Genomic DNA, 27,848 nt, shown 5'->3' on the forward strand with positions numbered 1-27,848 from the left:
TCTTTCCTGCCCAGTTCAGCTAGATGAGTGAGCTCAACCGATAACACATGGAACAGAGGTAAGTTGTTCCCAGCAAGCCCTGTTCAAATGCCTGACCCACAGAATCACATGCAATAAAATGGCTGTTGTTTTTAAGTCACTAAATGTGGGGGCAGTTTATTAGGTAGCAATAGATAACCAAAAATGAATATATAGCAAAAGAAATGCATACATATTTTACCAAAAGGGACATGTACAAGAATGTACGTAGCAGCACCATTTAAATCACCAATCTGAAAACAACTCAAATGCCCATACACAATCAAATGGATCAATTATGGTATATTAGTAAAATGGAATATTATTCAGCAATAAAAATGACCAAATTACAAGGATGATTCTCACAAATGTAATGATGAGCAAAAGAAGCCAGATTCAGGGCCGGGAGCGGTGGCTCACATCTGTAATCCCAGCACTTTGGGAGGCTGAAGCGGGCAAATCACCTGAGGCCAGGAGTTCGAGACCAGCCTGGCCAACATGGCGAAAACCCATCTCTACTAAGAATACAAAAATTAGCCAGGTGTAGTGGCGAATGCCTGTAATCCCAGCTACTCAGGAGGCTGAGGCATGAGAATCCCTTGAACCAGGGACAGGGAGGCAGAGTTTGCAGTGAGCCGAGATTGCACCACTGCACTCCAGCCTGGGCGACAGAGCAAAACTCCATCTCAACAACAACAACAAAACATTAAAAAAAAAAAAAAGAAGAAGCCAGACTCAAATGAGTATATACCACATGCTTCCATCTATATAAAGAACTTCAAAGACTAGGGTGTAGAAGTCAAGAAAGTAGTTATGCGATGGTGTGGGGGTTGGGTAGCACTACAAGGCAGGATGGGAAACTTATGTGGCCCTAATCAGGTGCCAGTTACATGGGTGTGTTTACTTCGAGAAAATGTACTGAGTCATATAATTTGTATACGTTCCTGTAGTGTATGTTATACTTCCAAAAAATGCTTATATAAGACTAAACCATTGTCCCCTTCTTTAATAAAAGTATTTTTCTTATATTTTAAAATCACCTACAGAATTTTTAAAATACAAATTAAAACAACAACAACAACAATAACAACAACAACACAGTCTGAGTAAACATCTCCAGGCTGGAACCCAGCCATCTGTGGCTCTGAAACTCCTTAAGTGATTCTGATGAAGTGAGCCTGGGTTGAAGTATTAGGTCATTAGCAGAAAGTACTGTTTCATTTTATCATTATCATATTTCCTCTCAAAAACATTTTTGCCAAAGAATATGAACCATAAACAACTGTCTTCGAATTGCAGTTATCTAAAAGAAAAAATGGCAAAGTACCCACTTCCACCCACTCCCCACTCCTTAGGTTTGGCTATTTCACCATTCAGAAGGCTTCCACAGATCATTAAATGCTTTAATTAGTTTCATACATATGCACTTAGCTCAAATCATGCCTATTAAAACACCATTCTTTTACCACTTCACTTTGAAGTGTATTTACAAGATTATTTAAAAGATGATCCTAGATGCCATACACGATTTAATGAGAGCAAAAAAAAAAAAAAAAAAAAAAGGTTGGCCCAAATTAAAGCAAAATGAGCGTTTAAGTTTGGCATCTGTCTTGGAGATAATAACAGGCAGATCTTAATTTACAGGAGAAATACATGGTTGTAAAAAATCATAATTTTAAAAACTTTTTTGAAGTATACCTCCATTGCCTGCCTCTGCTTCAGAATGACTAGATGATAGATAGACAGACAGACAGATCAAAGAGAAGAGAGGCTGGCTGCAGTGGCTCATGTCTGTAACCCCAGCACTTTGGGAGGCTGAGGCAGGCGGATCACAAGGTCAGGAGTTTGAGACCAGCCTGGCCAACATGGTGAAACCCTGTCTCTACTAAAACTACAAAAAATTAGCTGGGCGTGATGGCAAGCACCTGTAATCCCAGCTACTCAGGAGGCTGAGGCAGGAGAATCACTTGAATCCAGGAGGCGGAGGTTGCAGTGAGCCGAGACCCTGCCACTGCACTGCAGCCTGGGCAATAGAGCGAGACTCTGTCTCACACACACAAAAAAAAGAGAGAGAGAGGACAGAAAACAGATACAGTGGGGCCAACTGTGTTTAATCTGCCATTTTCCCCCAGATCTGCTGCATGAAATACTCAAAATATTTTGATCTCTCAGAACAAAAGTTCTGCGGATAAAAAATAAAGTTTCCGTGATCTTGGTTCCAAGATGGCCAAATAGGAACAGCTCCAGTCTACAGCTCCCAGTGTGCGCGACCCAGAAGACAGGTGATTTCTGCATTTCCAAGTGAAGTAAGGGGTTCATCTTACTGAGACTTGTTGGACAGTGGGTGCAGCCCATGGAGTGTGAGCTGAAGCAGGGCAGGGCATCGCCTCACCCAGGAAGTACAAGGGGTCAGGGAATTCCCTTTCCTAGCCAAGAGAAGCCGTGACAGACGGTACCTGGACAATCGGGACACTCCCACCCTAATACTGCGCTTTTCCAATGTTTTTAGCAAATGGCACACCAGGAGATTATATCCCGTGCCTGGCTCAGAGGGTCCCACGCCCATGAAGCCTCATTCACTGCTAGCACAGCAGTCTGAGATCGAACTGCAAGGCAGCAGCGAGGGGGAGGGGCGTCCGCCATTGCTGAGGCTTGAGTAGGTAAACAAAGTGGCCAGGAAGCTAGAACTGGGTGGAGCCCACCGCAGCTCAAGGAGGCCTGCCTGCCTCTGTAGACTCCACCTCTCGGGGCAGGGCGTAGCTGAACAAAAGGCAGCAGAAACTTCTGCAGACTTAAACATCCCTGTCTGACAGCTTTGAAGAGAGTAGTGGTTCTCCCAGCACAGAGCTTGAGATCTGAGAACAGAGAGATGGTCTCCTCAAGTGGGTCCCTGACTCCTGAGTAGCCTAACTGGAAGACACCTCCCAGTAGGGGCTGACTGACACCTCGTACAGCCGGGTGCCCCTCTGAGACAAAGCTTCCAGAGGAAGGACTGGCAGCAACATTTGCTGTTCTGCGATATTTGCTGTTCTGCAGCCTCTGCTGGTGATACCCAGGCAAACAGGGTCTGGAGTGGACCTCCACCAAACTCCAAAAGACCTGCAGCTGAGGGTCCTGACTGTTAAAAGGAAAACTAACAAACACAAAGGATATCCACACCAAAACCCCATCTGTACATCACCATTATCAAAGACCAAAGGTAGATAAAACCACAAAGATGGGGAGAAACCAGAGCAGAAAGGCTGAAAATTCTAAAAGTCAGAGTGCCCCTTCTCCTCCAAAGGAATGCAGCTCCTCAACAGCAACAGAACAAAGCTGGATGGAGAATGACTTTGACAAGTCAACAGAAGTAGGCCTCAGATGATCGGTAATAACAATCTTCTCCGAGCTAAAGGAGGATGTTTGAACCCATCGCAAAGAAGCTAAAAACCTTGAAAAAAGATTAGACGAATGGCTAACTAGAATAAACAAGTGTAGGCCGGGCGCGGTGGCTCAAGCCTGTAATCCCAGCACTTTGGGAGGCCGAGACGGGTGGATCACGAGGTCAGGAGATCGAGACCATCCTGGCTAACACGGTGAAACCCCGTCTCTACTAAAAAATACAAAAAACTAGCCGGGCGAAGTGGCGGGCGCCTGTGGTCCCAGCTATTCGGGAGGCTGAGGCAGGAGAATGGCGTGAACCCGGGAGGCGGAGCTTGCAGTGAGCTGAGATCCGGCCATCGCACTCCAGCCTGGGCGATAGAGCCAGACTCAGTCTCAAAAAAAAAAAAAAAAAAAAAAAAAAAAAAAAAATAATAATAATAATAATAATAATAAACAAGTGTAGAGAATACCTTAAATGACCTGATGGAGCTGAAAACCATGGCACGAGAATTATGTGATGCATGCACAAGCTTCTATAGCCGATTTGATCAAGTGGAAGAAAGGGTATCAACGACTGAAGATCAAATGAATGAAATGAAGCAAGAAGAGTTTAGAGAAAAAAGAGTAAAAAGAAATGAACAAAGCCTCCAAGAAATATGGGATTATGGGAAAAGACCAAATCTACATCTGATTGGTATACCTGAAAGTGACAGGGATAATGGAACCAAGTTGGAAAACACTCTTCAGGATATTATCCAGGAGAACTTCCCCAAACTAGTAAGGCAGGCCAACATTCAAATGCAGGAAATACAGAGAACACCACAAAGATACTCCTCGAGAAGAGCAACTCCAAGACACATAATTGTCAGATTCACCAAAGTTGAAATGGAGGAAAAAATGTTAAGGGCGGCCAGAGAGAAAGGTCGGGTTACCCACAAAGGGAAGCCCATCAGACTAACAGCGGATGTCTTGGCAGAAACTCTACAAGCCAGAAGAGACTGGGGGCCAATATTCAACATCCTTAAAGAAAAGAGTTTTCAACCCAGAATTTCATATCCAGCCAAACTAAGTTTCATCAGCGAAGGAGAAATAAAATCCTTTACAGACAAGCAAATGCTTAGAGATTTTGTCACCACCAGGCCTGCCTTACAAGAGCTCCTGAAGGAAGCACTAAATATGGAAAGGAACAACCAGTACCAGCCACCGCAAAAACATGCCAACTTGTAAAGACCATCAATGCCAGGATCAATGCATCAACTAACGAGCAAAATAACCAGCTAATATCATAATGACAGGATCAAATTCACATATAACAATATTAACCTTAAATGTAAATGGGCTAAATGCTCCAATTAAAAGACACAGACTGGCAAACTGGATAAAGAGTCAAGACCCATCAGTTTGCTATATTCAGGAGACCCATCTCACATGCAGAGACACACATAGGCTCAAAATAAAGGGATGGAGGAAGATCTACCAAGCAAATGGAAAACAAACAAAAGCAAGGGTTGCAATCTTAGTCTCTGATAAAACAGACTTTAAACCAAAAAAGATCAAAAGTGACAAAGAAGGCCATTACATAATGGTAAAGGGATCAATTCAACAAGAAAAGCTAACTATCCTAAATATATATGCACCCAATACAGGAGCACCCAGATTCATAAAGCAAGTCCTTAGAGACCTACAAAGAGACTTAGACTCCCACAAAATAATAATGGGAGACTTTAACACCCTACATTTACAACATTAGACAGATCAACGAGACAGAAAGTGAACAAGGATATGCAGGAATTGAACTCAGCTCTGCACCAAGCAGACCTAATAGACATCTACAGAACTCTCCACCCCAATCAATAGCATATACATTCTTCTTAGCACCACATCACACTTATTCCAAAATTGACCATATAGTTGGAAGTAAAGCACTCCTCAGCAAATGTAAAAGAACAGAAATTATAACAAACTGTCTCTCAGACCACAGTGCAATCAAACTAGAACTCAGGATTAAGAAACTCGCTCAAAACTGCTCAACTACATGGAAACTGAACAACCTGCTCCTGAATGACTACTGGGTACATAACGAAATGAAGGCAGAAATAAAGATGTTCTTTGAAACCAGTGACAACAAAGACAGAACATACCAGAATCTCTGGGACACATTTAAAGCAGTGTGTAGAGGGAAATTTATAGCACTAAATGCCCACAAGAGAAAGCTGGAAAGATCTAAAATTGACACCCTAACATCAAAATTAAAAGAACTAGAGAAGCAAGAGCAAATATATTCAAAAGCTGGCAGAAGGCAAGAAATAACTAAGATCAGGGCAGAACTGAAGGAGACAGAGACACAAAAAACCCTTCAAAAAATCAATGAATCCAGGAGCTGGTGTTTTGAAAAGATCAACAAAATTGACAGACCACTAGCAAGACTAATAAAGAAGAAAAGAGAGAAGAATCAAATAGATGCAATAAAAAATGATAAAAGGGATATCATCACTGATCCCACAGAAATACAAACTATCATCAGAGAATACTATAAACACCTCTATGCAAATAAACTAGAAAATCTAGAAGAAATGGATAAATTCTTGGACACATCACCCTCCCAAGACTAAACCAGGAAGAAGTTGAATCCCTGAATAGACCAATAACAGGCTCTGAAATTGAGGCAATAATTAATAGCCTACCAACGAAAAAAAGTCCAGGACCAGATGGATTCACAGCTGAATTCTACCAGAGGTACAAAGAGGAGCTGGTACCATTCCTTCTGAAACTATTCCAAGCAACAGAAAAAGAGGGAATCTTCCTTAACTCATTTTATGAGGCCAGCATCATCCTGATACCAAAGCCTGGCAGAAACACAACAACAAAAAAGAGAATTTTAGACCAATATCCCTGATGAACATCGATGCAAAAATCCTCAATAAAATACTGGCAAACCAAATCCAGCAGTACATCAAAAAGCTTATCCACCATGATCAAGTTGGCTTCATCCGTGGGATGCAAGGCTGGTTCAACATACGCAAATCAATAAATGTAATCCAGCATACACACAGAACCAAAGACAAAAACCACATGATTATCTCAATAGATCCAGAAAAGGCCTTTGACAAAATTCAAAAGTTCTTCATGCTAAAAACTCTCAATAAACTAGGTATTGATGGGACCTATCTCAAAATAATGAGAGTTATTTAATGACAAACCCACAGCCCATATCATACTGAATGGGCAAAAACTGGAAGCATTCCCTTTGAAAACTGGCACAAGACAGGGATGCCCTCCCTCACCACTCCTATTCAACATAGTGTTGGAAGTTCTGACCAGGGCAATCAGACAGGAGAAGGAAATAAAGGGTATTCAATTAGGAAAAGTGGAAGTCAAATTGTCCCTGTTTGCAGATGACATGATCATTTATTTAGAAAACCCCATCGTCTCAGCCCAAAATCTCCTTAAGTTGATAAGCAACTTCAGCTAAGTCTCAGGATACAAAAATCAATGTGCAAAAATCAAAAGCATTCTTATACACCAATAACAGACAGAGAGCCAAATCATGAGTGAATTCCCATTCACAATTGCTTCAAAGAGAATAAAATACCTAGGAATCCAACTTACAAGGGATGTGAAGGACCTCTTCAAGGAGAACTACAAACCACTGCTCAGTGAAATAAAAGAGGACACAAACAAATGGAAGAACATTCTATGCTCATGGATAGGAAGAATCAATATCATGAAAATGGCCATACTACCCAAGGTAATTTATAGATTCAATGCCATCCCCATCAAGCTACCAATGACTTTCTTCACAGAATTGGAAAAAACTACTTTAAAGTTCATATGGAACCAAAAAAGAGCCCACATTGCCAAGACAATCCTAAGCCAAAAGAACAAAGCTGGAGGCATCACGCTACCTGACTTCAAACTATACTGCAAGGCTTCAGTAACCAAAACTGCATGGTACTGGTACCAAAACAGAGATATAGACCAATGGAACAGAACAGAGTCCTCAGAAATAATACCACACATCTACAGCCATCTGATCTTTGACAAACCTGACAAAAACAAGAAATGGGGAAAGGATTCCCTATTTAATAAATGGTGCTGGGAAAACTGGCTAGCCATACGTAGAAAGCTGAAACTGGATCCCTTCCTTACACCTTATACAAAAATTAATTCCGGGTGGATTAAAGACTTAAATGTTAGACCTAAAACCATAAAAACCTTGGAAGAAAACCTAGGCAATATCATTCAGGACATAGGCATGGGCAAGGACTTCATGACTAAAACAGCAAAAGCAATGACAACAAAAGCCAAAATTGACAAATGGGATCTAATTAAACTAAAGAGCTTCTGCACAGCAAAAGAAAATACCATCAGAGTGAACAGGCAACCTACAGAATGGGAGAAAATTTTTGCAATCTACCTATCTGACAAACAGCTAATATCCAGAATCTACAAAGAACTTAAACAAATTTACAAGAAAAAAATCAAACAACCCATCAAAAAGTGGGAAAAGGATATGAACAGACATTTCTCAAAAGAAGACATTTATGCAGCCAACAGACACATGAAAAAATGCTCATCATCACTCGCCATCAGATAAATGCAAATCAAAACCACAATGAGATACCATCTCACACCAGTTAGAATGGCAATCATTCAAAAGTCAGGAAACAACAGGTGCTGGAGAGGATGTGGAGAAATAGGAACACTTTTACACTATTGATGGGACTGTAAACTAGTTCAATCATTGTGGAAAACAGTGTGGCGATTCCTCAAGGATCTAGAACTAGAAATACTACTTGGCCCAGCCATCCCATTACTGGGTACATACCCAAAGGATTATAAATCATGCTGCTATAAAGACACACGCACATGTATGTTTACTGCAGCACTATTCACAATAGCAAAGACTTGGAACCAACACAAATGCCCATCAATGATAGACTGGATTAAGAAAATGTGGCACATATACACAATGGAATACTATGCAGCCATAAAAAAGGATGAGTTCATGTCCTTTGTAGGGACATGGATGAAGCTAGAAACCATCATTCTGAGCAAACTATTGCAAGGACAGTAAACCAAATACCGCATGTTCTCACTCATAGGTGGGAATTGAACAATGAGAACACTTGGACACAGGGTGGGGAATATCACACACTGGGGCCTGTCATAGGGTTTGGGGCGGGGGGAGGGATAGCCTTAGGAGGAATACCTAATGTAAATGACGAGTTAATGGGTGCAGCACACCAACATGGCACATGTATTCATGTGTAACAAACCTGTACGTTGTGCACATGTACCCTAGAACTTAAAGTATAATAATAATAATAATAATAATAATAATAATAATAATAAGGTTCCCTTTACTAAGCTACTGTTGTGCACCGATAGATTGTAGTTCAGAGAAGGCATTCAACAAATGAATATTGAATGAATTCTAACTCAGTTTTTGGAAAAGCGAAAAAAATTAAATGGCTGATTTAGTTGACACCATCCAGAGAGGGAAAAAGGCCACTTGAACTGATGTTGCCAGTTGTTGGGTGAAACATAAACAAAAGAGGTAGGCATCTTTTTAATTTCTTAGTGTTCTCCCATCTTCAGAATTTATGATCTTGATGAAGACAGTTCAATATTTAATGACGCTTTTGAAAAGACTGAACTTTTTACTTACCTAGCTCTTCCTTATGTACATGTGCGTAGTTTTCGAACATGAAGGAAAAGAAGGTGGATAACTGGACAAAATTAAAAAAACATTAATCAATTAGTGAACCCCAAACAACTACTGTGGCAAATGCTGCTGGTGCTCCACCCGAGTGCCCTTACTCTCGTGGCGCATTCCTATCCCAGCTGCTGCAGGTGCTAAGGGTCACATCTATGCTTGCCTCCAGAGGACTGCCTGCGTCCAGAGCAACACAGGATAACACATGGACGCCCCTCCTGTGGGGCTGCCCAGAGACAAGCACTGGCTGAAGCAAGGGTGTAACGGCCCAGTCCCCCACCTCCCTTGCCTCTGCCAGGGACAAATTGTAGTGCATTTCACACTTGACAGCTCCAGATGGGATCAGGCTGAGGTCAGGCTTCAAAAAGTGCATCTTGGCCTAGCTTCTCCCCTGTCCTGTCTTGCATTCCTCACTCCCTTACAGGCTTTCCATGAAAATACACCCTCAGTAAGTCACTTGTACCAGAATCCCTGTCTCAGCCTCTGCTTCTAGGAAATCCAACCCAAGACAGCTACTAAATTGTGTTCATTATGATCTCTTCTTTTCTTTTCTTTAAGATGGAGTTTCGCTCTTGTCGCCAGGCTGGAGTGCAATGGCATGATTTCGGCTCACTGCAACCTCCGCCTCCCCGGATCAAGTGATTCTCCTGCCTCAGTCTCCCAAGTAGCTGAGATTACAGGTGCCCGCCACCATGTCCAGCTAATGTTTTTATATTTTTAGTAGAGACAGGGTTTCACCATGTTGGCTAGGCTGTCTCGAACTCCCGACCTCAGGTGATCCACCTGCCTCGGCCTCCCAAAGTGCTAGGATTACAGGTGTGAGCCACTGCACCCGGTCATGATCTCTTTTCTTTTTGGTGGTGAGATTAAGAGTTAAGGAATATTCTTAAATATCAAATATATTTTGGAAAGAAAGGGAGGGAAAGGTGGAACTTCACCAGCATTCCAGCCGTAATCGGGGTACTGGCTCTATGGCCACCAGGTATCTGCAAAGACCTGCGTTTGTACAGCACAAATAATTTCTTTTTCAAGCCCTGCCTCTCATGAAAAGTAAACACTTTATCAATCTGGGAGTAGATCTGGGAGTTGGGAATTAAAAGAAGGAAGACTTTCCATACAGTTATCAAAATGTATTATTTTAATGCTGTTGATGATGGGTTTGTCAATTAACAGTCAATAGAAACCACAATGAGACATCACTTCACACCCACTACGATAGCTATAATCAAAAAGAGATAATAACAAGTGTTTGCAAAGATGTGAAGAAACTGGAGCCCTCAACCACTGCTTGTGGGAAGGTAAAACGATGGAGCTGCTTTGGAACACAGTTTAGCAGCTCCTCAAAAAGTTAAGCGCCAAGTTACTACATGACACAGCAATTCCACTCACAGGTCTATACCCAAGAGAACTGAAAACATATGTTCACACAAAAACTTGCATACAAATATTCACAGCAGCATTATTCATAATAGCCAAAAGGTGGAACCAACCCAAATGATCCATCACCTGAGGAATAGATGACCAAATGTGGTCCATCCATGCAATGGAATATTCTTCAGAATGAGTAATATTAACTAAAAAGGAATGAAGTCCTGATACATGCTACAACATGGGTGAACTTTGAAAGCATTATGCTAAGTAAAAGAAGCTGTGTCAGGCGCAGTGGCTCACGCCTGTAATCCTAGCACTCTGGGAGACCGAAAATGCAAAAATTAGCTGGGTGTGGTGGCACGTGCCTGTAGTCCCAGCTACTCGGGAGGCTGAGGCAGGAGAATCGGTTGAACCTGGGAGGCAGAGGTTGCAGTGAGCCGAAATCGCACCACTGCACTCTGGCGACAGAGCGAGATTCTGTCTCAAAAAAAAAAAAAAAAAAAAAAAGAAGAAGAAGAAGCCAGACACCAAAGACCACATAGGATATGATTCCATTTATATGAAATGGCCAGAATAGGCAAATACATAGAGATAGAAAATAGATTAGTGGTTGCCAGGGACTGAGGGAAGGAAACGGGGGAATGACTGCTAATGAGTATGGAGTTTAGGAAGGGGGAAAGGAAAATGTCCTAAAATTGATTGTGGGGATGTACATATACTAAAAACCATTGAATACTAAAAACCTGTACATATACTAAAAACCATTGAATTGCACACTTTAAATGGGTGAATTGTATGGTATGTGAATTACATCTCAATAAAGAATCAATAGAAAAGAATGTACTGGTGCTGGAATGTGTCTAAAGCATACCAATTTGGGGTTCACTCTACCTTTATATTTATCACTATATTCTACAGTGCTTAAACAGACAGCCTATGCTGAGGGTCCTAATCTAGACAAAGGGAGTGTCTGAATGAATCACAGTATATCATTTTTCTAGCTGCCAAAAATAAATCTAGCAACTTAGTTCTTTTTGGAATGTTCTTATCTTTAAAGATTATAATGTGATACACAGATGTATGATTGCTAATAACTACAAATAATATCAAATAAAAATGAGAAGTCCCTCTTAACATCCCAAGCCACACCCACCAATACCACTCCTGTCCTCAGAACTAACTACTGTAAACAATTTCCTGTGTATCTTTTTCCAGACTTTTGCTGTATGTTTCATGTTCTTTCACATAAATGAGATAAACTCTACATATTGTTTTACAAGTTGACTTTTTCATTAGCAACTATATTGGAGCTCTTTCTAAGATCTTTTTATTGTTAAAAGTACTTTTTTAAAATTAATGAGCATTAAAACTAGATTTATGTATTTTTTTCAAAAGGCCTTCCTTGGCCAGGTGCAGTGGCTCACGCCTGTAATTCCAGGACTTTGGGAGGCCAAGGCAGATGGATCACCTGAGGTCAGGAGTTCGAGATCAGCCTGGCCAACACGGTGAAACCCCGTCTCTACTAAAAATTAAAAAATTAGCCGCGTGTGGTGGTGGGTGCCCATAATCCTAGCTACTCAGGAGGCTGAGGCAGGAGAATCACTTGAACCCGGGAGGCGGAGGTTGCAGCAAGCCAAGACCACGCCATTGCATCCCAGCCTGGGCGACAAGAGTGAAATTCCGTCTCGAAGAAAAAAAAAAAAGGCCTTCCTCACCCATGTATATTTTCTTCTAGAGCTTGCAAAGGTTTGCTCCTAGGAAATTCTGCCATTTTTTAACTCCTTGAAGTAATTTTTTCTTTTATAAAATGACAACTTTATTTCCTATTAAGGCATCTGCCCCAAAATAGAATAAGACTATTTTTATTAGTTAACCAGACATTGGGCAGCCCTCTTAAAAATGTGAACTTCAAAACTGAAAAACACCATCCTTTTCCCAAAGCACACGCTCTCTCAATAACTAGTTCCAAGACAATGTCATGACGTGCTCTATTAAAGCCTTTCACCAAGGTCCCTCAGCTTAAAATGGACCCAAACTTTCATTCTTTCAATAACAAGGGGTAAAGAGAATCATTTTACCAAAAGAAGAGAAAAGCTTGCAAAACAGACCTGCATTTGGCCTTGTTCATCAGCATATTCGATGGACTGGAAGATGGTGAGGGCATAGTGTTGTCTGGCCTTCAGTCGAGCTTTGTAACCTCGGTACCAGTTCTGGATGATCAACGCAGCTTTCAGCGCTGCAGACCCACAGAATATGAAAGTCAGAGAAAAACAGTTACTATGCACCTGGTGGGGGGAGGGGGGGGGGGGGGGGGGGGGGGGGGAAGCAGTCCACCTGGATTCCTAGGTTCTAAGACTATTAAAACACCAAACAATGAGATTGACTTTTATGTTTTTTATAAAATGTCCTCATGTCTCAAACGCTCAGAGAATAATGATGGCACAGCCATTAGGAACAGAAGTTTTGGAGTAAGACTGCCTGAACTTGAATCCTAGCTCTCTAATTACCATCTATGTGACTTTGGGTAAGTTATTAAAACTCTCAAAACCTCAGTTTCCTCATCTGTAAAATGGGAATAATAACAGTGCCTACCTTTGACATGGCATAAGCATAGTAAATCTATGAATCTGTGTATACCTTATGAAGTAGCAATTCCATTCTTCCACTACGTACCCCAAAGCAATTCTCACATAGTCCATCAAGGAGACATATGGGGATGCAATTGCTTCTTTGTGGCAACAGGAAGTTTGATACAAATAGGCCTGGCTGCCTATCACTAGGAAAGAGAATCTGTACCTGTGGTGGGTGCACACCATGGAGTAGCACAACACAATTGGAAGCAATAGATTAAACAAACCCACAATAACCTATTCAGTAGGTCTTAAAAACCTAGTACTTCCATTTAGAATGGTTATTAAAAAGTCAGAGACAGAAAGAAATACTACTTTAATCAATAAAACTATATAGATACACACAAAACCACACATCATAAGAACATATACAAAGGGAAAGATGCACACAACACATGATGGACCGGTTATTTATGGGGGGTGAATGTGCGTGGGATACATGAATAGAAGGGAATAAACTAATTAACATAATAAGGGGTCTTGCACAGACCAATGATGATAATGTTCAATGAGCTGATGGAGAAGTATGATTCACACCACCTTCTGCACCTGAGATTTGATTGATAAAATGCAGGTGGATAAAAAAACACCCCCCCCCCGCCATAGAATTTCTATGAGGATGAAATCAGATGTTACAAGGGGAAAAGTTTAGCCCAATGCCTGGTAAAAAGCACATGCTAAGTAAATGGCAACTGGAAGTATTGTCTTGTTTGTGGACTATCCAGGCAGACTGTCTCTCTTCTGGGGAAGGTAGCCTTTAAGCCGTTTTGTAGTTTTATCATATTGAAGAAAGAAATCAGGTAAGAGATGAGATTTAAAATACAGTCTCTTATGCCTCCTCGAGTTTTAGAGTGAAGAGCAATCAACACCAGCTGGCTCCTTTTATTCATGCTATCATTTTTCCCAGTTGGTGCATAAAAAATAAGAGTTGACTATAACAGGAACGATTTGAGTTCTGAAAGCAGGGATCCAGTCCCCGGCCCCAGCATCCTCTGGTTTAGTACTGCTGCAGTACACAGAATATCCCAGGACCTGGTCATCTGACAGGTTAATAGCTTCCCCAAGTCTCTTGGGTTCCAGGGACTCTTTCCATTATTCAGGTTCCAGAAAACCCCAGGAAATAGACCCCAGGAAATGTCACGTATCATGAGCTTTATAGGGAAAAACCACAGGAAGAAGAAATAGAGTGACATGTTGTGGTGTTATAATATACATAGGATTTGGCTGTGTCCTCACCCAAATCTCATCTTGAATTGTAGACCCATAATTCCCACGTGTTGCAGGAGGGACCCAGTGGGAGGTAATTGAATCATGGGGGTGGGTCTTTCCCGTGCTGTTCTCGTGATAGTAAGTCTCACGAGATCTGATGGTTTGATAAAGGGGAGTTCCCCTGCACACGCACTCTTGCCTGCCACCGTGTAAGATGTCTCTTTGCTCTTCCTTCATCTTCTGCCATGATTGTGAGGCCTCCCCAGCCATGTGGAACCATAAGTCCATTAAACCTCTTTTTCTTTATAAATTACCCAGTCTGGGTTATGTCTTTATCAGCAGCATGAAAATAAACTAAGATATATATACATACACACACACACACACACACACACGTGTATATACATATATATATACATACATATATACATACATATATATATATAGAGAGAGAGAGAGGGAGGTTTTCATCCATGGCCCTGATACAGTCTTTTGTTATGATGTCGGGTATGTTAGGCCTCAGGGGCAGCCTCTGACCTTCTCCTGTCCTCCTTTCACCTGCCCCAAAGCTCTAATTTTCCCCTGACTTTCTGATTATGGGCTTAAGGCCCTATGCCCTAGGGGAAGAAATGCTGTTGTCTTGAAGCTTTTATAAAAACCCAAGAGAACCAGGTTCAGTGAGCTTCCGATAGCTGAACACGTGGAGGTTCTGGGAGGGTGGCCTGCCCCTTCCCCCCGCCTTGCCCTATGCATCTCTTTATCTGTTTCCTTTGTGATATCCTTTATAATAAACCAGTAAATGTAAGGCAGTGTTTCTCAGAGTTTTGTGAGCTGCCTTAGTAAAATAATGGCACCCAAAGGGGGGTCATGGGAACTCCCAACTTGAAGCTGGTCGCTCAGAAGTTCTGGAGGTCTGGACTTGCAATTGGTGTTGGGGTGGGGTGGGTAGGCAGTTTTGGGGACTGAGCCCTCAACCTGTGGGATCTGACACTATATCTGGGTAGGTAATGTCAGAATCTCAATCAGACGACACCCAGCTGGTATCCGCTGCTTGTTGTGTGAAGAAAAGTCCCCACACATTTGGTCACAAAAGTCTTCTGTGTTGATGATTGTTGTGGTGTGAGAGTGGAGAAAAAAAAACAGTTAGGGGAGAAAGATTTTCCCTACACACAAGTTCAACCTTGCAAAGCAAATAATTGGTAGTGGCATGGCTGAAATCTCAAGTATTCTCACAATACCATGATGGAGGGTCTAGGGTCACCTAAAAGGGCTGTTCTGTGGGACAGTCGCTATCATGATGAATCATCCTCTGGCCTCAGGGTTTCTCATACTTACAAGCACAAAGGTGCCTTTCCAGTGCCACTTCCTGAGCACTTACAAAGGGCCAGGCATTGATTAGTCCTTCAGTCCTCACGACACTGCGAAGCTGACAGAGACTGAGGAACTCACTAAAGCTCACTTAGCTGGTAAGTGGAAATGGACAGTGAGGATTCGAACCCTGGTCTGACTGACTCCATAGCCCAAGCTCTTAACCTCCATAGAGCTATTGATCCTTTCTGTGCCTCTGCTTCTTCATCTGCACAGTGATGTTGTGGAATAAATGATCAGTGAAATCTCTTCTATTTGGTATCAGCAATATCAATAACAAATAAACAAGTTTGGCCGGGCGTGGTGGCTCACGCCTGTAATCCCAACACCTTGGGAGGCCGAGGCGGGCAGATCACTTGAGGTCAGGAGTTCGAGACCAGCCTGGCTAACATGGTGAAACCCCATGTTTACTAAAAATACAAAAATTAGCCGGGCATGGTGGTGCATGCTTGTAATCCCAGCTACTTGGGAGGCTGAGGTGGGAGGATCACTTGAACCTAGGAGACAGAGGTTGCAGTGAGCCAAGATTGCCGCCACTGCACTCCAGCCTGGGAGACAGAGCAAGACTCCATTTCGATTAAAAAAGAAAGAAAGAAAGAAAGAACTGAGCTTATTATTATTTCTCTAATTAATAGAACAAGATATCATATGTTAAGGGTCTATTACAAGACATTTGGTCCCCACAAGCATCATCATCTCCATGTTACACATAAGGAAATTTTGAGTTCAGAAAGGCAAGTCTCTTGCTCCAAGTCACTTACCTAGTATGAACTCAGGTCCTCTGGCTCTCTCCACTCTAGTCAGTTACTTCATTCCCTAACCTATGTGCACCTTTCCTTCCTTTGAATAATAATGGCCACTATTTTTTTTTTTTTTTTTTTTTTTTGAGACAGAGTCTTGTCTGTCGCCCAGGCTGGAGTGCAGAGCCACAATCTCGGCTCACTGCAACCTCCGCCTCCCGGATTCAAGCAATTCTCTGCCTCAGCCTCCTCAGTAGCTGGGACTACAGGCGCCCGCCACGACGCCCAGCTAATTTTTGTATTTTTTGTAGAGATGGGGTTTCACCATGTTGGCCAGGCTGGTCTTGAACTCCTGACCTCATGATCCACCCACCTCAGCTTCCCAAAGTGCTGAGATTACAGGCGTGAGCCACTGCGCCTGGCCAGTACCATTTCTTGAATGCCTACTAAGTGACTGGCACTAGCTGGACACCTGACATCTACTGCCACTTCTACTCCTCCCTGACGCGGGGAAAGAGGCAAGCTAGGTCCCCTCCCATCTCTGCCTGGCTTCCATCCCCACCCCACTCTCCAAGGGAGGAGCTGCTGTTTTGTATATAGCACACAATACGTTCATTGGGTTCCACTGAGGGGAGGGGTGTAAACTGTGGCATAGCAGGTTTATAAACACCTACAGTCCCCTCTGTCTTCTACTTCCTCTTCTACCCCAAAGTCAGGAAGCAGAACTGCCCCACCCCACCCCAGCCTGGGAAGCAGCCATCTTTGTCTATGTTCATACTCCTCTACCTGAGCACACATGCCACTTATTAAGCTGTCAGGTCTCAACTCTAACTCCACCCTTCCCTAGTCAGCACAGTGATGCTGAGGCTGGGACTTTGCAGACCCCATTTCAGCTTTGTCAGTTGCCCCCTGTGAGGCTGTGCCAATAGGGGTGGGAAAGGCAGACTGCAAGGCTGGAGGAGGAACAAGGGACACACTCCTTCCTGTCTGCTTCCTGTTCCTGATAGTGTAACCTAGCAACTGCTCTTCACCCCAGGTAACAGTGAAGGATCCAGTCTGCAGTTCATCCAGCACTTGCAAAGCCAGTCTCATGGTAGCACCGGCTGAGTGTACCACTTCTCAGAGGTCTGAGCTTCAGTTCTGTGGGACCCTCCTGCAAGTTTCTCAGTTGGAATAATTCCACTCTTTTCGCTTTGTTCTCTCAGCTTTAGGGTGGTAACTTCCCTGCATTTGGTATAATTCTTTACATTCAATTCTCTCTGTTCAAATCACTCTGTGGTTTCTGCCTCCTGACTAGACCCTGCCTGATGAGCTCGTCTTGGAGGGGCGGGAAAAACAGGTCCTGCTAAGACCTCAAGCCTCCAACTTCCTGCAGGCTCCAACTCATGCCGTCATTAGAGTTCTACGTTGGGGTACTTGTGCAGCAGCTGATAAGGCGGACTTTGATCCACATCCTGCTGTTGTCCCTTGGGCATACATTTCCCGCAGAAACCTCTCCAGGAGAGGGAAGGAGCCCAGCAAGGTTGGGCATGCCAACATCAGACCTCCAAAGCCTCACCTAATTCCTAAGCCCCATCCACCATAGGACAGCACTAGCCAGCTGAGGGCCCTCCCCTGGAGAAGAAACCTCCAAAATAGCAAAGGGTAGAACGCAGGCATGATAGACCCTACTCGAGGGGGTTGCTGGCCCCCAAAACCCCCCACCCTGCCCAGAGAGTTGAAGAGCTGCGTCATCCAGTTCTAAATTTATTGGACAGCTTAGATCTACTTCTGGTCCTGCTGCTTCATCAGATAACAGGGCTTCTCTTCCCCGTCACATTGATTCCATGCAGAATGAATGAATGAATGAATAAATGGTATTGAGGAGTATGTGTAGCAAGGGTCTTCTCTTTTTGTTTCTAGACAGAAGCAACAGCACAGATTCAATAAGTTACCTGGCCAATTTTCTGTGCCCAGTAGGTGGTTTCTCTATTGCCAAGCTGGTTTTTTGTTTTAATAGATTCTTTTCTCTGGTGGCAATCACTATCATGGTATTTTGCAAGAAATTAAATAGTCATGTAGGGGGTTAGTAAGCAAGACAAATAATGAATTCAGAGTGACGGCTTTGTGCCAGGCATTGTGCCTGGTGCTTTACGTGGGTCATCTACTTCAACTTGATTTGATTTCATCCTCCCCCCAACAATCCTCTCAAGTGTCACTATCCCTATTTTACAGATAAGGAAACGGGGGCTCAGAAACAACATGTCTGGGATCATGTCACTTGTCAGAGGGAGAATGTAGAGTCAAATCCAGATATCTGTAATTTCAGAACCTGGGCTCGTCCTCATTTTGCTATACATGGCATTTGGAATCAGCCATAAAAAATGAGATGGGGCCAGGCGCAGTGGCTCACGTCTTTAATCCTAGCACTTTGGTTGGCCGAGGCGGGTGGATTGCCTGAGCTCAGGAGTTCGAGACAAGCCTGTGAACATGGCGAAACTCCGTCTCTACTAAAAATACAAAAAATTAGCCAGGCGTGGTGGTGCATGCCTGTAATCCCAGCTACTCCAGAGACTGAGGCATGAGGCATGAGAATCACTTAAACCTGGGAGGCAGAGGTTGCAGTGAGCCAAGATCGTACCACTGCACTCCAGCTTGGGCAACAGAGCAAGACTCTGTCTCAAAAAAAAACCCAAAAAACAAATCAGATGGTATATATAATAGCATCTCCTCCCTCACCTTCCCTCACCTCACATTCCCTATCCCTTTACCTGTTCTACTGTTCTCTGTAGCACTATTGAGCATCTGACATTGTCTGCATTTATATGTGTATGGGTTTATTGTCCATTTTTCCCTATTAGCTAGGAATTTCATTTTTATCATTGCTGCATCCCCAGCACCTGGGGCAAGGCCTGGAAATGTATTATATATTTGTTGAATGAATGATTGAATGAATGAACACCTTCTAAGGGTGTTGTAATAATACATAATAATGTATTAGTAATTTGTTGACATAGGTATTAGTAATATATTAATTGATTCATATAAAATGCTTAGCACATTGCCTGTCATATAGGAAGCACTCAATAAATGGAAGATACTTTTAAAAAAATTGTCTCTCTCCAGGCTAACAAATTCCAGTTAAGTCCCAAAGACTTCCTAATTATACATAATATTTCATTAGAAATTTCACAAATTATGGCTGGGTATGGTGGCTCACGTCTGTAATCCCAGCACTTTGGGAGGCCAAGGCAGGTGGATTACCTGAGATCAGGAGTTTGAGACCAGCCTGGCCAACACAGCAAAACCTCGTCTCTACTAAAAATACAAAAATTAGCCAGGCGTGGTGGTGGGCGCCTGTAATCCCAGCTACTTGGGAGGCTGAGGCAGGACAATTGCTTGAGCCTGGGAGATGGAGGTTGCAGTGAGCCAAGATCACGCCACTGCACTCTAGCCTGGGCGACAGAGTGAGACTCCATCTCAAAAAAAAAACAATTCACAAATTACTGTGGACAAACAGGCTACCATCTCAGAACACAACAGCTTAGAGCAAGAAGAGCCCAGCCAGCTGGGGTGCATGTGGTTAGAGCCTGCAGCTTTTGCTCAGACATCACCTTTGCGGGAGGCCTTTCCTGACCATCCCTTCTTACATGGTCTCCCCTGCCCTGATAGCCTATCTCCTTTCTTATTTTTTCTCCATAGCACTTATCACCACGAGACATAGTATCTATTTACTTCTTTGTCATTGCGTATGTCCTCCTACTAGAATGTAATCTCTCTAAGAGCTGGGATTTTGATCTGTTGAGTTAGCTGCTGTATTTCCTGAGCCTGGAATAGTCCCTGGAACATAGCAGGAATAAATATTTGTTGAACGAATGAAATTACTGTTTAGTTAAGACTTTGTGTCTTACATTTCTCTTTGTGCTGGCTGGTAGAGTCTTTATGTTTGGTTTGGTTTTGGTTTTTAAATAGGAGTTTATTTGACAGATAGTTCTTCAAACAAGACATTTCATATTCAGAATGATAAGGTATTTAAAGACTCTCTGCTTTTGAAATTCTTCTGGCAGAGGCCTCCTGAGGAAGCAGCAGGATAAGTGAATATTTAATGTACCTTTAAGGGGCCTGGCATCCAGGCAAGAAGAGACCCAGGCACAAGTGTGACACAGCTGATTAAAATAAATTCGAATGAACTGGAAAGAAAATGAATCCTCTAATAGCAAAAGGCTTTAAGCGAAGAGGAGAAGCATCTATAACCTCAGCTGTTCAAAGCATGATGAGAAGGGGGTATGGCTGAACTCTGGCCTAGGACCACAGTCTTCATTACTGTTATTTTTGTTTACAGATATTCTATATCTGCCATCTGCCAGAATGTGCGGCTGTCCCAGTGAGACTTCTAACTTCACTGGAAAATCAGCTCAAAGCACATGCCCAGTGAACATGAGATGGACACAAAGCCTGCTTCTTGGGCAGCAAGCAAGGCAGAGACCTTATGAGGCTCGCTCAGCCACAAACTCCGGCAGCCCTGCAGAGCAAGGCCACAACACAGAGGCCTTGTCCCTGGGAGACACTTTTCTGAAACAAGAGAGTAAAGCGTGAAGTCCGAAAGAGATAATAATTGTGTCATTCTCAGGAACCTCTGGCCTTCCAGTGAGACGAGAGCGAGAATAACAGGTCATTTCTACAACATTTTATATACTCACTCTCCCACCCACCAACCCCATCCACACGGGTTAATAAAAATAAGTTCTGACTTTGTCATTGGGATACTTCCATTTGGGCCCTGACTTACCCAGTTGCCAGCTATGTAACCTCAGGCAAATCAGCCAACCTCCGCGGTCCTCAGTTTCTCATGTAAACAATGAGAACTTTGGATTGTGTGATCTCTAAGATTCTTTCCAGTGACCAAATACTCTAACTCATCCATCTACTTGTTTTTAGTGCCATTGCTGCAGCCCACCTATCACTGTACATAGAAAAGCTGAAAATAACCATCCAAGGACACAATAGGATGTGCAAAACTGAACACTCAAACTAGAAACTTCTGGACAAAGAAGACAAATACTAAAGGCTACTTGAAAATCAATCAATCAATCAGAATCATCCCTGTAGAAAAATACAAGTTACTAATATCTTTGGCTTTCCCATCAAGGAATTGTAGCCAAAGTTTGCTAGCAATTGGTTTGGGAACATTAAATATTTCACATATTAATTTTTTAATTGCCTAAAATATGACTAATATGACTAAGGTGTATGATCTGTTAACTGGTTCAAGTGACAGCCAACAAAAGATGGAGGAAAGATGGATGGGGAAGAAAGGGAAGACAAGAGAGGGCTGGCTCAGACTTCACCACCACGCATATATCCATGTAACAAAAATGCACTTGTATTCCCAAAATCTAAATAAAACTGGAGGCTGGGAGATAGAGACACATGGGAAGTATCTAAGGATCAGAGGTTTCAAAGAAGATCAAGCAATCAGAGAATAGGATGATAATCATGAAGATTCCAGAGGTGGGGCTTTTCCAGGTGACCATGGGGCCAGTAAATGGGAGTGAGCAGCTGAAGTTGAGGAGATGAGGGAGTTGCTGGGGCTCAGGAGATCAAGGAACTCAGACACCAAAGCATTTGGGGTTTATTCACATGTACAGTGAAGATACCCAGTATGAGGCTCAGAGTGGCTGGAAAGTCTTCAATGAATGAAGTTGGTAGATGGCAAAAACAAGAAAGGGCTAAAAAATGGTACTACCAAAGGACATAAGCCTAGGTTGCCACCACTACAAACTTGGTAAATTTATCTCAGGATGTACAGGATTAGGATTTTTTTCTTTTGAAAAAAAAATTTTTTTTGAGATGGAGCCTCACTCTGTCACCCAGGCTGGAGTGCAGTGGCGAGATCTCGGCTCACTGCAACCTCCACCTCCTGGGTTCAAGCAATTCTCCTGTCTCAGTCTCCCAAGTAGCTGAGATTACAGGTGCACGCCACGACACCTGGCTAATTTTTGTATTTTTAGTAGAGACGGGGTTTCATCATGTTAGCCAGGCTGGACTCGAACTCCTGACCTCAAGGTGATCCGCCCACCTCAGCTTCCCAAAGTGCTGGGATTACAGGCGTGAGCCACTGCGCCCGGCTGAAATATTTTCAAATGTATGAAAAAGTAACGATAGTATAATTGTTAATAACTAGTCTCTCTCTCTCCCCACATACCATCGTCATTTCTTCAGTCTCCTTTATTCTAGAACAATTCCTCTGTCTTTCTCTTCAATGACACTGAAATTTTCAAGCAGTACAGGCCAGTTGATTGTAAAACATCCCTCAATCTGGATCTGTCTGCTCTTTTCCTCGTGATGAGATTCAGGTTATGTATTTTGGCAGGATAAGTGGTATGTCTTTCTCAGTGCATTAGGACATCAGGAGGTGCTCATCTGTCTCATTATCGCTGATGTGAACTTGGATCACTCGGGTAAGGTGGTGTCCATGTGAACTTCTCTACTGTGGAAGTGTCTTCCTCTTTACAATTAATAAAGTTTGCAGGAACATGCTTTGAGGCTGTGTATATATTCTGTTCTCCAAAATATCCATTGATGATTTTTGCTTAAATCAATTATTTCTATGGTGGTTGCAAAACACTGATTTTTGAACTCATTCCTTCTACATTTATTAGGATTAGAATTTATAAATGGACCATTTAAAGCCCTATTTGATTCAACAGGGCAATGGAACAACATGAAGATGACATAAAGCCAGCTCATGAAAGATTCCATAAGAGTTGTCATCCTTGGACTAGGTGCAGTGGCTTATGACTTTAATCCTAGTACTTTGGGAGGCCGAGGCAGGCAGATCTCTTGAGCCTAGGAGTTCGAGACCAGCCTGGGAAATGCAGTGAAATCCCATCTCTACAAAAACTATAAAAATTAACCAGGTGTGGTGGCACACACCTGTAGTCCCAGCTACTTGGGAGGTTGAGGTGGGAGGATCACTTGAGCCTAGGCGGTTGAGGCTGCAGTGAGCCTTGAGGGTGCCACTGCACTCCAGCCTGGGTGACAGAGTGAGACCCTGTGTCAAAAAAGAAAAAAAAAAGATGAGTTGTAATCCTTGACTATATCACTAGTTCAGGAAAATGTGATGCTTCATCTATGCCATACCAAAATAATAGGCCAACTCAATAAAAGACTCAGACCAAGAGAACAGTTTACAAGTAACTGTTACCTCCCTATCATACTATGTTTTGCCAATTTTCCAAAAGAATCATTATTATGAAGATATTAATTTTTAAAAACTATTGTATTCTTATATAAAAAATATTTTGCTATATAAAAGAATTCCTATCATTTTAAATTATTAAAATAGTCTGTCATAGGAAATGTGTTCTATTCAATAATTCAATAATAACCTTTAATCCTCACTCAGGAAATAATATCTTGACTGCAATTCTGTTTTATGTCTCCCTTGTTATTAATTACTAATCTGTGTTATATTGCCACGTTCGTTCATCCAAGGTCAAATACGATCCGCATTAAATTTTTGTCTTTTGCAGCTGCTAAAAGCTAATGAAATATAAAGCCATAATCATATAAGAAAAGTGTTCTGAATATGGGAAATAACTGGCAATTGGGGCTGAGGGATTGTCCTTTCTTGCACTTCGTTGAAATAGGTCTCTCTGTAACAAGATTTTCTAACAATTAACATGACCCAACTAGAAAGCTGGCTTCTTTGTGAATTTCCTAGTAAAGCTGGAAGCCAGTAAAAATCATTTAAACAAAGAGGTGGTTCTGCTCTCTTTGGGTTTTGTGTTGTGTTGTGTGTGTGTTGTGGGTGTGTGTTTGTTTTTTCTTTTTTGAGACAACGTCTTGCTCTGTTGCCCAGGCTGGAGTGCAGTGGTACAATCATGGTTCACTGCAGCCTCCACCTCCTGGGCTCAAGCGATCCTCCTGCCTCAGCCTCCTATGTAGCTGGGACTACAGGTGCGAGCCACCATGTCTAGCTATTTTTTTCCCCCTTTGGTAGAGACGGGGTCTTGCTATGTTGCCCAGGCTGGTTTCAAACTCCTAGCCTCAAGTGATCCTCCTGCCTCAGCCTCCCAAAGTGCTGGGATTACAGACATGGCTACTACACCTGACCTTTTTGCCTTCTAAAGGTTCACGATTCTAAAATGGTATCTAAATAGCCCCTACCAGAGTCTCAAAATACTTGAAATTTTTAAAGCAAAGGTAAATTAATCACACAGCAAATAAAAAGATAAACATGTATTTAATTGGTGTAAAGAATAAAAAGGTTGTTGGGATGGGTTTGTTTTGTCTGCTTCACACAGGCATTAAACGTGTTTGTAGTACCAATCCTATACAAACCTCCAGGCCAACACATTATCATATTAAACGGTGACTATTACCTAAGAATTGTTAGTGAGAGGAATCATGATTTCAGATGAAGAAAATGGTCTTCTTTTACAAAGAAAAGTGCTTTTTAAAAATGATTCCCAATAAAACAGGGATTAGAGCATATAATGTGGGCTGAAAATAAAGATTTGGAGTCTTGACACACTGATGTCAAAGCCATAGAGTAGATAAGGCATCCAAGGAGAGTGTTAGAGTGACAAGATCAGAGAGCCAAGGGAGAACCCAGAGGAGCTCCAACATTTAAAAGCCAGGAGAAAGTGAGTCCACATAAATAGTTCATGCAGAGACCTAAAAGAAAAACCAGGAGAATGTGTTGCCCCTGAAGACAAGGGCAATGAGTGGTAAGAAGGGAGTGTGCAGGAGTGCCAAAGACTGCCAGGAAGTGAGAAAATGGAGCACTGAAAATGCTCCATTGGACTTCGAGGTCATTCAAGAACCTGTCAGATTATCTTCCCTGGGCTGGGATCAATGAGGAGGCAGGAGACAGCGGTACAAATGCCCCCTTAAGGAGCGAGTTTGAAGGGGAGGAGAGAGACGAGAGGAACTGGAGGGGACACGAGGGCCAGAGAAGGCTTATTTTAAAGGGTAGGAAAGAACAGTTGCAAAGGGCAATTTTGAACAACTGGGAAATTCTGAATATGGACTACGTGTTAGATAACGTTACGCTATCAATGTTAAATTTCTTCAGGGTGATCTAGTATTATAGTCATATAAGAGAATATCCCTCTCTTAGGAGATGCATGCTGAAGTACATACAGGTTAATTCCATGTCTACAGCTTATTTTCAAATTATTTCAAACGGGTGTTTATATACTATTCTTTCATCTTCTCTGCAGGTTTGCAATTTTCAAAAATATTTGGGGAGGAAAACAAAAGCAAAACAAAATGGCTTGAGAAATATATATATATATACACACACACACCCAAAGCAAAAAAAAAAGGAAAATGGAAAAAAAGAGGAAAGTCACTGAGCATGTCAAGATGCTGATGGGCAACAGCTAGGGGAATGAGCAGGAGAGGCAGAAGGAAAATCAATGCCCTCCCCTACCTACTCCTCCCACAGCTACAGAGCATACGGATAGTCTTGGAGGGACAATGGACTTGAAAGAGCAGCTTCTCTGTCTGCAGTTCATTGAGGAGGAAAATGAGGGCGGTTTGAGTTCACAGGGATTTTCAATACACCCTTCCGTGCCAGTAAAGACTGCTTGATGGCTACAATAACCTAGAACCCTCTGACAAACAATAGCAAGAAGAATGGCAAGAGGCTCTCTAAACTTGGAGAAAATTCTTTAGGGAACACCAAAGATGAAAGATTTTCATTTGTTATTTTTCCATGAAGATCTCAAACTGAAATATACATCACAGTAAAGGACTTCAAACTGGGAGTAAGGAGGTGGGGATGGATGGAGAGCCGGGAGGGGGGCTCTCAAGCAGCTGTGAATGGCTTGATTGGTCGATTTTTAACCAGCTAAATTAACTAGATGTTTTACCAAGAATTAAAGAAATATTTAGTTTGCTATTTAGTATTTTTAAAGTTTTTTTCCATATAAAATAAAGAATGAGTACTTTCGAAAGCAACGATTTCCATTAGAGAAACTTCTATTTGTCACAGCTTAAGCATCAAACCACAAAGCCAAAAAAGCACGATTGTCTTTGTCAGCCTCTTAGCACTTACAGAAATTGAATAAATACATTTCTAAGTGGTCTCAAGGGAAGAAATAAAATATATCAGTGTTTCCAAAGTGCTCCATGGGAGCAAAAAGGCAATAGATTATTAATTGAAACGCCATTAACATAAAATTTTAAGTGTCAAGTGAAATTCAGGAGAATGAAATTGCAATGTTTAATTTCTGTTATGTGGATAAATTCCAATTCTCCAAGTCAGGGTAGCATATCAGAAGGGCCATGAACTTTGGAATCTGCCAGATCTGGTTCCAATTCAGGCTCTGCCACCCATGAGTGTGTAACTTGGGGCAGTTAAGTCTCACTTTCCTCATTTATAAAACGAGGGAGACTAATCAAAACTTTCTCTGAGAGTTTTGGTGAGAAATAATGAGAGTAGTAGGCGCTCAATAAATGATAGCTATTATTAGTACTCTCTTACCTGTTACATATCACAAAAGAAATAAAATAACAATGACAATATAAAATTGATGTTACTTTTTTTTTTTTTTTTTGAGATGGAGTTTCACTCTGTTGCCCAGGCTGGAGTGCAGTGGCACGATCTTGGCTCACTGCAACCTATCTGCCTCCCAGGTTCAGGCAATTCTCCTGCCTCAGCCTCCCAAGTAACTGGGATTATAGGCATGCGCCATCATGCCTGGCTAATTTTTGTATTTTTTAGTAGAGACAGGGTCTCACCATGTTGGCCCGGCTGGTCTTGAACTCCTGACCTCAAGTGATCCACCCACCTCAGCCTCTCAAAGTGCTGGGATTACAGGTGCGAGCCACCGTGCCTGGTCTTTTTTTTTAAGGGTCAGGGTCTCACTTGGTGGTGGTCCTGGCTGGAGTGCAGTGGCATAATCATAGCTCACTGTAACCTCAAACTCCTGGCTGGGCTCAAGTGATTCGCCCGCCTCCCAAAGTGCTGGGATTACAGGCGTGAGTCACTGAGCCTGGCCCGATGCTACTTCTCTACATGGAAGGGGGATAGAGCACAAGAAAGGGAATAGCCTTGATTTTACATGTAGGTTACGCTTTCTCAAACTGCCATGATACTCCAGAGGCAGAGTACTGTGGTCAGGTGGAATGACCTAGCAGGACAAAAAACCCTTAACACTAGTCAGACCAGTGGAAACAGGAATCAAGCACGAGCCTTGGTTCTGTGACTTGCTGTGTTCCCTTAAGGAAATCACTTTGCCTTTCAAAGCTCATTTCCTTTTCTGCAAACTGAGAACAACCCTTCAAAAGGCTGTGAGGATCAAACGTATATTACAGGGCCTAGCCAACTTGAAAAGCACTATGCAAATACAAGGTACTGTATACAAGTAAATTTAATTAAAGCTAGCTTCTGAAGCAGCAACATTCAGAGGTGGCATAAAATGGTGTGATGGGTGA

General features: G+C 42.4%; 1 protein-coding gene across 1 annotated transcript in view; it reads right to left on the minus strand.

Moving 5' to 3' along the window:
* Window positions 1–27,848, minus strand: part of PPEF1 (protein phosphatase with EF-hand domain 1) — a 133,589-nt gene that overhangs the window by 82,603 nt on the left and 23,138 nt on the right. The window contains 2 exon segments of the mRNA XM_003917475.5: window positions 9,053–9,113; window positions 12,580–12,707. Of these exon segments, the coding sequence (XP_003917524.4) occupies window positions 9,053–9,113; window positions 12,580–12,707 (189 nt within the window).

This window comes from Papio anubis, chromosome X (genome assembly GCF_008728515.1).
Source record: "Papio anubis isolate 15944 chromosome X, Panubis1.0, whole genome shotgun sequence".
Classification (NCBI taxonomy): domain Eukaryota; kingdom Metazoa; phylum Chordata; class Mammalia; order Primates; family Cercopithecidae; genus Papio; species Papio anubis.